The sequence below is a fragment of the Xiphophorus hellerii genome, chromosome 18, assembly GCF_003331165.1.
Source record: "Xiphophorus hellerii strain 12219 chromosome 18, Xiphophorus_hellerii-4.1, whole genome shotgun sequence".
NCBI lineage: Eukaryota > Metazoa > Chordata > Actinopteri > Cyprinodontiformes > Poeciliidae > Xiphophorus > Xiphophorus hellerii.
In genome coordinates, this window is record NC_045689.1 from 1,138,414 (window position 1) to 1,151,946 (window position 13,533).

A 13,533-nucleotide genomic window follows, 5' to 3' on the forward strand; every position below is an offset into this window, starting at 1 on the left:
TTCTGCCTCCAGACTCAGTGGGATTACAAGCAGAGAAATCGGCTCTGAAACATAAAGCCAAGCAGTCTGGATCTGATCTGAAGCCACTTGCTGAGGTCACGACCCCAAACTGAGGGATCTGAGATGTTATGACGTCTGAGTCCCTCCTCTGTGTTGGAGTTTCCTCAGTTTTACAACATCTGGGCCAAAACGGGAGCAAACCCTCCTGATTCATCAACTCCCTGCTTCATTTATCTGCATCCAGACAAATATTCTTCAATTCAGGCTACAGAACAATCTGGACGCTGCCGTTCAGCTAACAGGAGCCACAGGTTCCTGCTGGACTCCTTCAGGACTCAGTTCTGCAGGGTTCTGAACAGGATCCCGGTCCAAAAGGCTCCACGACGTTTTCCATCAAGAGATGGACAGGATGAAGGAAAACTTCACTCATTATATATATATATATATATATATATATATATCTATCTATCTATAAATAGATAGATAGATAGATAGATAGATAGATAGATAGATAGATAGATAGATAGATAGATAGATAGATAGATAGATCTATCTATCTATCAGTAAGTGTAACAGAGTTATCATTGTATAGACTTGTTATTATTCATGCATAATGGGTGAAGCAGCGCCCCCTCCTGGTGGCTGGCAGGAATCCACACAGTGAACGCAGACACATCGTTGCAGTTCATTTTCTGCTTGGTTTTTATTGAAACTGAATCAGTTCAGTTAGAAGTTTCATCCAGACCTGATTGAGACCAGCAGCAGAAACAAAGACATCCTGCCAACACGGTCAGTCACCACTAGGGGGAGCCCTCCAAACACTCAATCAACTGTACTGTATGTGTTTGGTCACAAAATCAGACAGATCAGGGTTACATTAGTGCAGGATCAGTTTTGGAATCAGTGACACTAAAAGCAGACAGCAGCAGTCTGGACTGGGCCTTTGCTTCCTGGTCTGGATGTGAAATGAAGATCCTGATCCGGTTCCTCCAGACCGCAGTCCGCTTCAGCCTCATGACGGTCCAGACTTCTGGCTTCTCCTGGTCTGGTAGAGGATGCTTCAGCTTCAATACAACAACTTTCCTACCTGAACACATCATGCATGATGCATGCAGTACCTTGAAGTAGAGGACCAGAACCGGTCCCCAGCAGAACCAGCAGGGCAACAACCAGTCTGATGATCAACGCAGTCTGAGACGCTGAAACGGAACGAAACAGACTCAGGATCAGTTTTCATCAGAAGAACCAAACTAGACTTTTACAGCAATCAGACATCTTGTGTTCATGCTGTCTGTAGATCTGATCATGAACATTAAGATCATCAATCCTCTCTGACCTCTGACCACCTGGAGCAGAACCTCTGATGGAGTCCAGGAGATTCCTGGGCTGCTGGCGTAGAGACATTATGGGAGGAAACGTGGTAAACGCAGGAGGGCGTGGCCAGCAGCAGAGAGCAGGAAGTGGTTGGAGTGATGAACGGCTGGCAGGGTGAGCTGGAGGAAATGATGCTGAAACCTGAGCCAATGGGGACCTGAGGCCCCTGCTTTCTGGCTGAGGAGACCCCGTCAGTGGGCATCGGGTTGAATTTGTCCTGGACTGCAGCTGCATGTGGTTCTTCCAGCAAAAGAACTAGAACTTCATCATTTTCAAATGTTTTGTTTATGTTCATAAAAATCCCCAAATCGTAATGAATTTCCTCTGATGTGGGACTATGAGTTTTATATAAAGTACAATGTTTAAGAAACACATTAATTAAAAAAGGGAGAATGAGGAAGTCTGAGGCCAGAGCTGCTGCTGCTCAACTGACCTTCACTGGACTTTAGAACCGGGTTCGGGTCACATAGCATCACTTCGCTTTTATGTTACCTTTTATTTTTATAGGCTAATAATATTCTACTGTCATTAACCTACACTTTATTCATCTGTGTTTGCTGCCGTAATAAGACCAATAAAGTCCAGACAGAACGGGCCCCATCAGTGCAGTGGGACAAATTCCTCTGCTAAAGAATCAGGGAGTTTAAAATATCAGTAAGACATGAAATAAAAAGCTAAATGTTCTTGTTTTAGTGATCAGAGCAGCTTCTGGAGCTGTGGGATAAAAATCTCTGAATGTTTTTCTCTGCTCTGAGTTTCCATCCTTTAATCAGAACATCAGCCATCTGCTCTCATTTCCAACAATATCTGCAGATTTAAATATGATTTTAAACCAAAATGTCTGAAGACAAAGTGGCTGAGAGAAAAATCTTTTATATTTCATAAAAGATTTGTTTTTAAAGACAAACCTGCTGCCAGAAAATCTCCTAATAAATATAATCATAGTTAAATGCATTTATTTTAATATCATTATTTCCTTTTTCTTAATGCTCTGAAATGATCAAAACAACTTCAAACTATTTTTATGCGTTTTCTCCTGCAGAGTGTAGAATTGTTGTCTGACATGAAGCCAAACAGATTTATTGCAACAAGTGGTGAATTATGGCTTTCACTACGATGATGCACTTAAATATTTATTTTAAACTTTGCTTTGCGTTGATTTAAAATGTAACAGGCTCTGAGTTGGAAAAAAACATGAACATTTGGGGAGAAAGATGATTTATGGTCCGGATGTAGAAATGAATAAGAAGTTGGTACGTTTCTACTCATTAAGGGTGAAAATCATCTAAAGATGTGAAGCAAAGTGAAATCTGTCACAAAGACCTACAGCATGTAGATTCAGCTAACAGCATGTTGTGTTTACATCACTGAGCTCCATCCAGTTCTGATTCTGAAGTCAGTTCATTAAAACAGCAGCAAATCAACTGTCACCTCCAGGAACTTCACAAAACAATCATTCCAGTTCATCATAAACAGATTCCATCTGATGCTAGCTAATGAATTGTAGATCAAAGAATTATGCATATTAAAGTTTCTAAGGATTGCAGTCTTTGACTTTCAGCATTCACTCCTCCTGACCAGCAGGGGGCAACAGCAGAAAGTCACTTGCAGTGTGCTGTTGACTTTATAGCAAGCCCTCATCCCCAGCATGCATGTGGCCACAGTGGAGAGGAAAAACTCGCCGCTAACAGGAAGAATCCTCCAGCAGCTCTTTTACAGGAAGTTTATGATCCTAACTGGACTTCCTGTCACATGATCCTTTTGGAACAAAATCTATTTCTGATTGTTTAAAGGTTTCCAAACTTTTCCAGCCTTGGCTTCTGGGCTAATGCTACAACATATGTAAAGAAACAACTTTTACGACATTTCTCACTTTTATTAAATTTCATTATTTAGCAGAACTACTGACTCATACCTTTTGACTTTAGTCGGCCATGTTAAGGTTTTTGTGGCTTATAGAGCAAAGAACCTTGATACATTTCTAGGAGTTTGAAATTTGAGTTTTTCCTCTGGTTGATTAAAAGTTTTCCTGCTGACTGAAAAGAAACCAAACAGACACAGAGAAACTGAGCAACTTTATTTTCTCCTGCTTTCAAACGAGCATCAGAGATGAAGGTTTCAGTTTAGCGTTGCTGCGTTGCTGATAATCTCATTACTTCTTCTTAGGCATGGAGGCAACAAGCAGCCAGTAGAGGGAGTAGCAGGTTCCTGCAGGGAACAGACATGAGTAGAAGAAGAATCTGGCTGCTTCCTGATCCTCAGCGAGTTTAAAACCGGCATTAATAAAACGAGTGACATGGTGAAAATATGACTTTAAATATGAGTCTCGATCTTTCTTTCTCTTTAAATAACCAACATTATTGGAGATCTGCAGCAGTGCTCAGAAAGGTGGTTGTCATAGCAACCTCCACTGGGATGCTGCCGGACAGTGACCCCTGCTGGCCAGGAGGCCGCTCCGACCCGACCGTGTAACCTTCAGACTGGTTCTGGTCAAACCCGATAAGGTCCAGATCATGTTCATCAACACATCACATCTTCTGCTGCCAATGATTAGTTTAGTAATCGATTGGTCAGAAAACAAAACTATCACCAAACAACCACTAACATTTTAACTTTTGTTTAATATAATTTTATTTTTTGAAACTTTGTTTAGTTTGTTGGTGTGACTTGTTGAAACGATCGGCTCTTACCTGCGGCAGTCAGCAACATGGTGGCCCGGTACAGCAGAACATCGCTGGTTCCACCCTTGATATGGACCGGCAGCCCGTTGTCTTCCTGTAACCATGGAAACCACAGGGGGACATCAGGTGGTGATTAGAAGATATTTCTTCATTTCTGACATGTTTTTAGTTCAAGCAGCCCAGAAAGCTGAAGCAGAGCAGACTTCCTGTCTGAGACGAGCTCCAGCCAATCAGAGAGGACGACAGGCTGCGACACGATTGGTCAACTTCCTGCTAAAGACGGGTCAAAAGTTTAAAATTCATGTTCAGAGTTTAGATTTCATTTAGAGCTATGAACGTGTTAATGTTAAATAATACAGAAGAATCCAACTGCATGTCGACCCGACAGCGCCTCCTGCAGGTCACTGAGGTCACAGCGCGGCTCTGCAGAAAACGTAGCTTTCAAACAAAGTGCAGACAAAACTAAGGTAAATCGTAGTTATTGATATTGGATTAATTATCCCTCCACTGAAGCAGAGCAGTTAATATTCTAACTCAACGTCTCAAACAAAGTGACTCTTTCAAACCTTCCTGAACATAAAAACCTGAAAAACTTCGTTTCCAGGTTTCCAGGTTTCTTCTGAGACAATAAAACGTTTTTTGAAAATGTTCATATTTACATTTGAACTTTGCAAAGTTAATCGTCGAGATTAAACCGAATAATCGAGTTTTGAAATCGGTTGACAGCAAAACTAAAGCTACATTTTTCCAGATCCAGAAATGAGTCAATATAATTCTGCATACAGTGAAGAGGGCCGGAAAAGCAGCATCTCCGTCTCCATGGCAACCAGTAGACCTGATCACCACGGCAACTGGTAGTTTAGGAGCCTCGTCTGTCCAACCGGAGTTTCTGAACTCCAGGTGGAAAAGTGTCACTCAGGTATCTGAACCAGCTGGTTTCTCTCGACCCGACCCGGTTAAACGGATCAGATCAGTTACTGTTGTTCTGACGGTTCTGTTGTCGGGTCGGCCACCGGAGTCTCACCTGGAAGAGTTTCTGCGCCTCAGGAACTTTGTTCTTCAGGTTCCTGCTGGAGCTGCTGAAGGCCCGGACGGCCGCCGCAGGAACGTTCTGGAAACAGAACCGGTACCGGGTCAAATCTGCCGAGTTTCTGAAGAGATGAAGGAAAACAAGAAAAAACTCCAGAAGGAAACAGAATCAGCTGCAGAGACTCCAGATTCAGCCGCACTAATCAGCTTTCCTAAGCATGCAAAATGTTCTGCAGGTTCTCCAATAGCTGATCAATAACCAGGGACCAATCAGAGCTGATCAATAGAGACGGATTGATCAGTATGTTCCTGTTTCTGTCTGTAGTTTTGAGAAAATGAAAATATTTTTTCTGTGTTTTTGTCATTTTTTCCTCCTTTGTTTTCCCTTCAGGATAATCTGGAACAGAAATGAAATGATAATCCAGATTATTTATTCTGGAGTAATCTGAGCTCCGGTTCTGCTTCTGGATTCATCCAAGCCAGACAGATAGAGTTCTAATCCATTCTGGTTCTGGTTCTGGTTCTGGTTCTATCGGATCATTTCTTCCCGTCCTGTTTAAATATTATTTCCAGATCGGATCTAATCTGGATGAATTTTTCTAGAACTGAACTGAACGGGTTAAATAAACAAAGCAATGGTGCTGCAGTGGCCTAGTCAAAGTCCAGTCCTGAAGAGAGCTGGGCTTTGACTAGGCCAAGCTGGAGCAAAACCTGCACTGTCTCTTTAAGAACCTGAACGTCTCTCTGTTCACAGGAAGGTCAGACTGGACAGCTGGGGGCGGGACTTCCTGCACCAGAGCCAATCCCGTCACAGTAACATGACACCAGAACCAATCAGAGAGCAGAACTCGTCCTGAAGGTCTAAACAAACAAAACAGCAGAAAGTTTAGCTGGGGGTCATCAACTGACCAGAACCAGAACCAGACCGACTGGGTCTCACAAGGTTAAAGGTCATTAAGGTGGAGAAATTCAGAATAAGATCTTTAGAAATAAATTTACTTTTTTCTATGAAATTTGAATCAGAGATTCCAGATGAAAACTTTTTACGTCAAAGGATTTATGATGAACTTTGATCTGAAAACAAGAGACAAAAATTAACAGTGTTAACTGTGAAGGTTCTGGACCGGGTCAGAGTTGCAGAACCAGAACCGGGGCAGAAAGACGATCCGGTTCCGGTGAATTCTGCAGGAGCAGAAAATAATTTCCTCTGAAGCTGTTTCTGCTTTTTTGTGAAAGTTTTCCAGAAAACTGGAGGTGGAGCTCTAAGCGGTTCATGTCCAGCATGTGGGGGGTCTGCAGAGCTGCTAGCTAGCTTTTCCATGACCTTTGACCTGTAGCAGTCCTGGGGGGAGGGTCATGAACCTCTCTGCTGACTGAGGGGTCCCTGGAGTGCGGACCGGTTCTGGTTCTGTCCACGCCGTGACACAGACGGAGGAAGAGGAGGAGGAGGAATGGGACAGGCTAATTCCTGGAGCTGTCCTACTGCCGTTTAAATGTTTATTAAAAAATGGCCAGAATTTTAACAAATACGGAGAAAAACATGAAATATTTCATCATCAGGCAGAAAATGAATCCAGCAGAATGTTTCCCTGTGAGTCTGCCGCTCCGCGCCGCGCCGCAGGCTGCAGGCTGCCGTCATGGCGGACGTGCAGCGCTGCCCTCGGCCCAGCAGGTGAGCGGCAGGTGTGTGTCTGAGGTAGAACCTGCAGCCGGCGCTCCGGCTCGGATCAAATCTCTGCCGCCCCCCCCGCTCTGCCTCTAACCGGGTCAAAGTTCACCTCAAACCGATCACAAGACAGAAAAACAGGAGAAGAAGAGCCGAGCTCACCAGAAGACGATTCATGTCGAGCTGCTGCCTGCGTTACCTTCACAAGGACACACACACTCACACACACTTCCTGGCTGTCGGAGAGTTTCTGAGCGTCTGCCAAACTACGATCAGCTGCAGAAGCCAAACCGCCTGCAGGGAGGGAGAGCGACAGCTGCACACACACACACACACTCACACCCGCACACCCACACACACACACAAACACACACACACACACACACGCACACACACACACACACACACACACACACACACACTCTGTCCCTGCTGGAGATATTTACTGACCTGCCTGGAGCTCAGCTGACAACAACAGCATGGCTGCCACAGAGAGAGAACCGGTTCTGTTTTGGTTCTGGTTCTGGTTCTGGTTGACCCTCAGCTCACACCACCAGCTGTTTGCTTCCTTCAAACTAAACCTCTTCATTGTTTGTGTCCCTAAAATAATATTTTTTCTGCCTAAATTGTCTTCTGGAAGGAAAAACTTTGGACTTTTTTTATAGCAAAAATCACTTTTGGTAAAAAATGACTGAAGTCGTTACTTTAGGAAAGTTCCAATATTGATCAATTTATCAGGCTGATCAGTTAGATTCTGTCTGCTGCTGCTCTGATTGGTTGTTTGTTTACTGTGTATGTATACACAGTAAATGTGTTTTTATTGATCGTTTGTGTTTTTATTGATCGTTTGTGTTTTTATTGATCGGTTTGACCAGCTGCTGCTTTGAATGAATGAACTTTAGACAGAAAAGGAAACGATGCAAGAAACAATAAAATAATGAAAAAATATTTAGAAAGTCAGTAAATATTGTTTTGCATTCGCAGCTTAGTAAAGTTTAGAGTCCAGTCAGTCCATCAGTTCTGGTTCTGGTTCTGGACTGAGGCAGACCGGGATTCAAGCCCACAACCTTCATGCTGCCGGGCAGCAGTGGTACCGGCCGGGTTCTGCTGGTCTGCAGGACGTTTGGACTTTTCAAGCTGGTGAAATAGTTTAGCATTTATTGTCATTGAACAGAATTCAACAAAATTTCCATTGCAGCTCCCGTGCAAAAGGTCAAATATATACAGTAATCTAAGTCTAAAGGTCAAGAGGTCAAGAGGTCAAGCTCCTCCTTGTCTCCTACAATCTCCAAACCTTACTGTTGGTGTCAAATTTGATCACTTTAAAAATATGAATAAAAAAAATGTAAAAGGTCATCAGAGGTCACCAGAGGTCAACCAAAATCAAACATTGGTATCAATCAACTCTGCTGGTTTGTGCTGGTTTGTTCAGCAGCCATTATGTTTGATTTCATAAATGCAGGAGGGCTAGGCGACCTCTGAAAACTTTTTTATTAATATCTTTAAAACACAGCGGCACAAACACAAATATTTGCGGCACAATCGCAGCACAAACGTTTGACACCAATGTCCTTCGTTTGGGGAAACGATGGAAACGTCACTCAGGTTGGATTTAGAGCCGATTCTTAGACGTCAGGCAGCCGATTTAAAATCCATACAAACATTAAAACCACCGGCGGGACGAGCAGAGAGTCGCTGCTGCTAGTCTGCAGGGAAGGAAAACGCTTCACCCTGAAACGACTCAATGCTTCACCAGTTCAAAACCCAGCATGGACCGTCTGACAGCTGGTTCTGGAGGCCCGACCCGGTTCAGCCCCTGGGTTCTGGTTTTGGAGGAAGTGTGAATCAAAGGTCTGTTTATAGTTTGTGAAAGTGCTGCTCGGGGGAATCGTCTCACTTCTTCATTTCCAGCCGACGGAGACGCAGATCGGTGAGTTCTTCACATTCTGCTCACCAACAAAAACACTTTTTAAATCTGATCGTCGCTGAAATCAGGGAGACAAAAAGATTTGTTATCTTCATTTATTCAAACTTCTGCAGATTTAGATTCAAAATGTTTTTATTTAACCCAGAAGTTTGTTTCTGATGGGAAATGAAGCAGATTTTTAATGAAACAAGACGATCTGCTTTGGATAAAATCTTTAAAGATTGAGAATCTATTCACATCCTGTCAGATAATCAACAGAATCAAAACTTGTTCTCATGTTTCTGATGCTTTGTCTGGAGGAGGACGGTCTCTCTAGCGCCCCCCGCAGGCTCACTCCGTTCCCTTCCAGAGAACCCGAACCTGAATCTGCGGGGTGTGAATACTTTCAGCTCCTGCAGACCCAGATGTTCCGCTCAGTGCTGCCCCTGCTGGTCACTCTGAGTCCGGCTCTTCTCTTCCTGCTGCTCACTCGCGGCTCCGTGACGCAACAGGAACTGTGGGAGGACTACAAATATGGCCGCCACATCGCCGAGCCACTGCAGCGCGACTGCAGCTGGAGATGCATGCTGTTCACCCTGCAGTGGCCGGGGGGGTTCTGCCAGGTGCGTGACGTCATGATCATCATCATCATCATCAACAACACAGAATTAGAAATAAAGAAGGAAAGCAGGAAGGACAAATCAAAGAAAGAAATACAAACTGATCTGATGATGAATTAGCGACTGAATTCAGATTCTCGCTGAGAAAAGATGAAACATTCACAATGTCAGAAAGATTTCCTATTTATTTCATATTAATCCTACTGAGAAAAGCTTTCAGTGAAATTAGGACTTCATTCATCTGCAAGGTCAGACACTGATGTGGGACAAGAGGGTTGACTACAGGCATGTTTTAAATGAGGACAGAAACATGAGATTTCTGCTAACGTCCCGTCTCTGTTTGTCTCCATCAGTCTTTGTACAAAGAGACTCAGTGCACGATTCCTGAGAACATCAGCAGCTGGACCATCCATGGCCTCTGGTACCAACCCTTCAGCTACCAGCCGATTCATTTCCTGTCTGTTGCTTTATGAATGAACGGGTTTGAAAATGATCCGTCGGTCAGGATGCTCCAGAGGAAGCTCATGTTGCTGTTTGCTTGATTCCAGGCCTCTCCATGTCCAGTCCTGCTGCACCTGCTGGCCCATCTTCCACTCTGACCTCCAGGTGATTCCCAGATGGGACCCATTTTCTCCAAACAACATCGTTCTCTTCCTGTAGAGGGCGATGTTTCTGTAAAACTTCTGATTTATGTTCCAGGAGGTGGAGGAGGAGCTGTTGGAGTTCTGGCCATCTCTCCTGAAAACCAAACCGTGCTTCCGTTTCTGGTATGCAGCGTTTCTGTACTTCCACTTCCTGTCTGAAGGAGGCGGAGTTCCTGTAGTTCCACTTCCTGTCTGAAGGAGGCAGCGTTCCTGTAGTTCCACTTCCTGTCCAAAGGAGGCGGAGTTCCTGTAGTTCCTGTCTCTTCCTGTAGGGGGCGGTGTCGTGCAGCTTTACCCATTAAATATTTCTCTTAAATTTTTAATTATTGTTTATTGTTCAGACTTTGATTTTCTGATGTAAATACAGGAATTAAATGTATTTTATTTTAATTCAGTTTATTTTCAAAGTGCTGATCCTCAAACAAATTTTTTACAAATTAAAGTTCAGATTTTCATTCAGTTCCCATAAACTCGGCACAAACCGGATTTTATTTTTTGCCTTTTTTGTTTACATGTTTGAAATGAAGATTTTGCTCATTGTTTCAAGAAATATGAGTGAATATTTCCTATTATTTTCATAATTTATATTGATCCAACTAAATTGAACAATCCTTGGTTTGTGATTCGATATTTTTATCTAATTAATGTGGAGTTATTTAATAACTACTCAGTTTTTCTGTTATAGTCTTGTACAGTGTACTACTATTAGTACTGGTTTTGTTAATCTTGTTTATACCTTTTTTGTGTGAACTTTACGGGACATTAAAGGCTGCTTCTATTCTATGATCTGATTTGTGTGGCAGGAAGGAGGAGTGGCTGAAACACGGCTCTTGCGCTGCGTGTGTTGAAGGATTCAACTCTCCTCTGAAATATTTCCAGATCTGCCTGAAGCTGCGCCATCAGTTTGATCTCTACAAGTGAGCGTTGCTGCAGCGCCCCTAGTGGCCACCATGCAGATTTCACTGGCAGGCTCATTTTAGCAATAAAATATAAACGTTCATAAATGTTTCACACATTTTCTCTGAAATGATGGAGTTAAATAATGAGACTGTGTTTTGTGCTGCAGGATGCTGGCGGAAGCAGGAATCACTCCGTCCTGTGATCGACTCTACAAGGTAAAACCGTTTCACCCACCAGATCACATCAGATCATTAGACCAACATTAACCCGCAAAAAATGTAAATAGATGTTGCAGACAAAAAAGGTTTGATTATTACATTTTAAAATGTAATCATCTTTTTCTCCTTTGGGGCTGATTTTATGTTTTGCCTCCAAGATGAAAAACATTTGACAAAAGCAAGTTTTCTTTTCTATAGAATGAATCTGTTATTAGGATTTGGACCAATGGTCTGTAAGCAGACTGCAGCTTTACTGATTCTCTGGGTTTGTGTTGGTTCTGGTTCTGTCCGTCTCTCTCTGGTCCAGGTTGCAGAGCTGCAGCAGGTCCTGCTGCCGCATGTCGGAGACAAACATGAGATCCAGTGCATCAAAGACCAGCAGGTGATTCACCTTCAGAGGAAACCAACCTGCTGAATCATCACAAATATTCAAACAGAATCAGATTCTCATTCAGTCAGAAACGATTCAATAATTCACACAAAACCAGCAGATCCTCGGATTTTTTCACGCTGATGCAGATTAGTGCTTTTATTGAAGATTTTCCGCAGAAATGGTCAAAAACGTTGGTTTTTCCGACCAGCAGGGGGCAGCACTTCTCCTCTCCACTGCTGAATCAGTCCGGCTTCATGTCAAGTTATAACAAAAAGTCGCTTTGATCATCTTTCACAGGAGCAAATATTGCAAATATTCCAGAGGAACCGGGTCAGAGGAACCGGGTCCGCTGGATCTGCAGCAGAACTTTGTTCTCCAGAACCTTCCACTAACAGCAGCAGCTAATTGGACCGGATCCTCAGCACATCTCATAAAACACTGCCGCCGACCCGGTCCGGTTCCAGAACCGCTGGTCCAACTGGATCCTTCAGCAATCCAGTTACCCTGGCGACGAATTAGAAACACTTGCAGTTATTTTTCCAGTGATATCCGGGTCGTTTAAGGTCCAAAAGAACAAACAGAACCGCCAGCTGGTGTTGGTTAAATTGCCAGGATGAAATTCTCCTGATTGGTCCAATCAGGTTCCGGTTCTGCTGGGTTCTTCCTCTAATGACCCGTCTGGGTTCCTGAGGCCTGAAGAGTTTCTTTTAGTTCTGAAACTAAACTCCGGTTCTGAACGGAGTTTAGTTTCAGCCGAGTTCAGAACCTCAATAGAACTTCAATAGAACCTCAGCAGAACCCCTTAGAGCACCTGAAACAAAGATTTCCTCCAACAGAATCAGAACCGGTTTAGGGTAAAGATGAACAGAATCTGAATCTCTCTTCTTTTCCTGCAGGACAGGCAGGTTCTGTTCCAGGTGAAGGTCCAGTTGACCCGGAACCTGACTGTCGGCTGTGGTCACCATGGCGACGGCGGGCTGGGCCCCGGGCCCGGGCCCTCTCCGGGCCACCCCTGCCCTCCGGACGCTCTGCTCTACTACTTCCCCATCAACCACCAGGAGCCGTGGCGGCCCTGCGGCTGACCCGACCCGACCCGATCCGAGATGTTCTGGAACGTCCTGCTCTGCTTTCCCTCCAGTTCGGACTCGGAACCGTTCAGATCAATGTTTGTTTTCGCTAAGCAGCATCAACATGATTAAATTGTTAAATCTAATAAAAGGCTCCAACAGTCCGGTTTGTTCTGACAGAACCTCACAGAACACGCTTCGGTTCTGATCCAACGACTCACATCCAAACCCAATAAACCCAAAATTCTGATGATTCTCCTTCATGGTGAGTAAATGTGGAACAAACAGGCTTCCTGTAGGGGGCGCCACAGCCTCAGCCACTTTGTGCCGTTGGTCCGGTCCGGTCCGGTCCGGTCCGGTCCAGGCAGGATCACTTCCTTTATGATGCTCCTAATAACTCTGATGAAAATGCTGGATATAAAAAATAGCAAAAATTTTATTTCAGTTAGAAATTGTCCTCTGTCTCTTTAAGAAGCACAGCGACGCTCCATGATGCCATTTACAATCATATTCTGCTTTTATTCAAGGACCCGAACAAACGTTTAATTTGACTTCAGCTCATTAGATTATTAGTTTTAACCGTTTGCTAGTTTAGTCTCAGTTCCAGTTTTAGTCTGTTAGTGATGATTACATCCAGGAGAAAGACCGAAATAAAAATTATAGAAATATTTGCAACAATATCAAAGAGTCAAAGTAAAGTGTGTTAATTTATAGCAAACGTACCAGAAAAGAGCAAAACATGTCAGTAACTTTGACAGCTTAATAAACATGAAGCTCTGAGATTTCTACAGAAAATTTAAGGTTTGTTTGATTTTCTGCCTTTTCAATAATAATAATAATAATAATAATAATCTCTTTACACTGAAAGACAGAATGAATGTTTCTATCCAAAGTGCAGTTATAGTTAAAGTTTTCCCTTTGTCCTGCTGATGTACCGCCATCTGCTGGTGAAAAGTGGAACATCTACTGGGTTTATCGCAGGTTCAGTTGGTTTTTATTTGTATTTCAGATAAAACTCGTCCTTTACTTCCAGTTTTAATTATTTCTTTGTCTTG

General features: G+C 43.4%; 2 protein-coding genes and 1 long non-coding RNA gene across 7 annotated transcripts; 1 reads left to right on the plus strand and 2 right to left on the minus strand.

The window, feature by feature from the left end:
- Positions 1-673: 673 nt before the first annotated feature.
- Positions 674-1,267, minus strand: LOC116737523 (uncharacterized). The gene is made up of 2 exons (XR_004342839.1): positions 1,119-1,267; positions 674-1,045 (listed from the first exon to the last, which is right to left on the minus strand). It is a non-coding gene; the product is annotated as an uncharacterized LOC116737523 (long non-coding RNA).
- Positions 1,268-3,430: 2,163 nt separating this feature from the next.
- cox7a1 (cytochrome c oxidase subunit 7A1) lies at positions 3,431-7,109 on the minus strand. Its single transcript, XM_032590716.1, has 4 exons — positions 6,913-7,109; positions 5,080-5,166; positions 4,065-4,149; positions 3,431-3,582 (listed from the first exon to the last, which is right to left on the minus strand). The coding sequence occupies exons 1-4, from the start codon at positions 6,925-6,927 to the stop codon at positions 3,527-3,529; spliced, it is 243 nt and encodes an 80-aa protein (XP_032446607.1). The 5' UTR covers positions 6,928-7,109; the 3' UTR covers positions 3,431-3,526.
- Positions 7,110-7,988: 879 nt separating this feature from the next.
- rnaset2l (ribonuclease T2, like) lies at positions 7,989-12,642 on the plus strand. Of its 5 annotated transcripts, none has more exons than XM_032590714.1 (9): positions 7,989-8,680; positions 8,980-9,279; positions 9,630-9,697; positions 9,825-9,882; positions 9,976-10,043; positions 10,724-10,837; positions 10,987-11,035; positions 11,346-11,420; positions 12,308-12,642. In XM_032590714.1, the coding sequence occupies exons 2-9, from the start codon at positions 9,082-9,084 to the stop codon at positions 12,491-12,493; spliced, it is 816 nt and encodes a 271-aa protein (XP_032446605.1). In that variant the 5' UTR covers positions 7,989-8,680; positions 8,980-9,081; the 3' UTR covers positions 12,494-12,642. The 5 variants fall into 5 exon arrangements, with proteins under 5 accessions (XP_032446605.1, XP_032446606.1, XP_032446604.1 ...); XM_032590715.1 differs by having other exon boundaries at positions 9,067-9,279; XM_032590713.1 differs by having other exon boundaries at positions 7,990-8,680; positions 8,977-9,279.
- Positions 12,643-13,533: the final 891 nt, after the last annotated feature.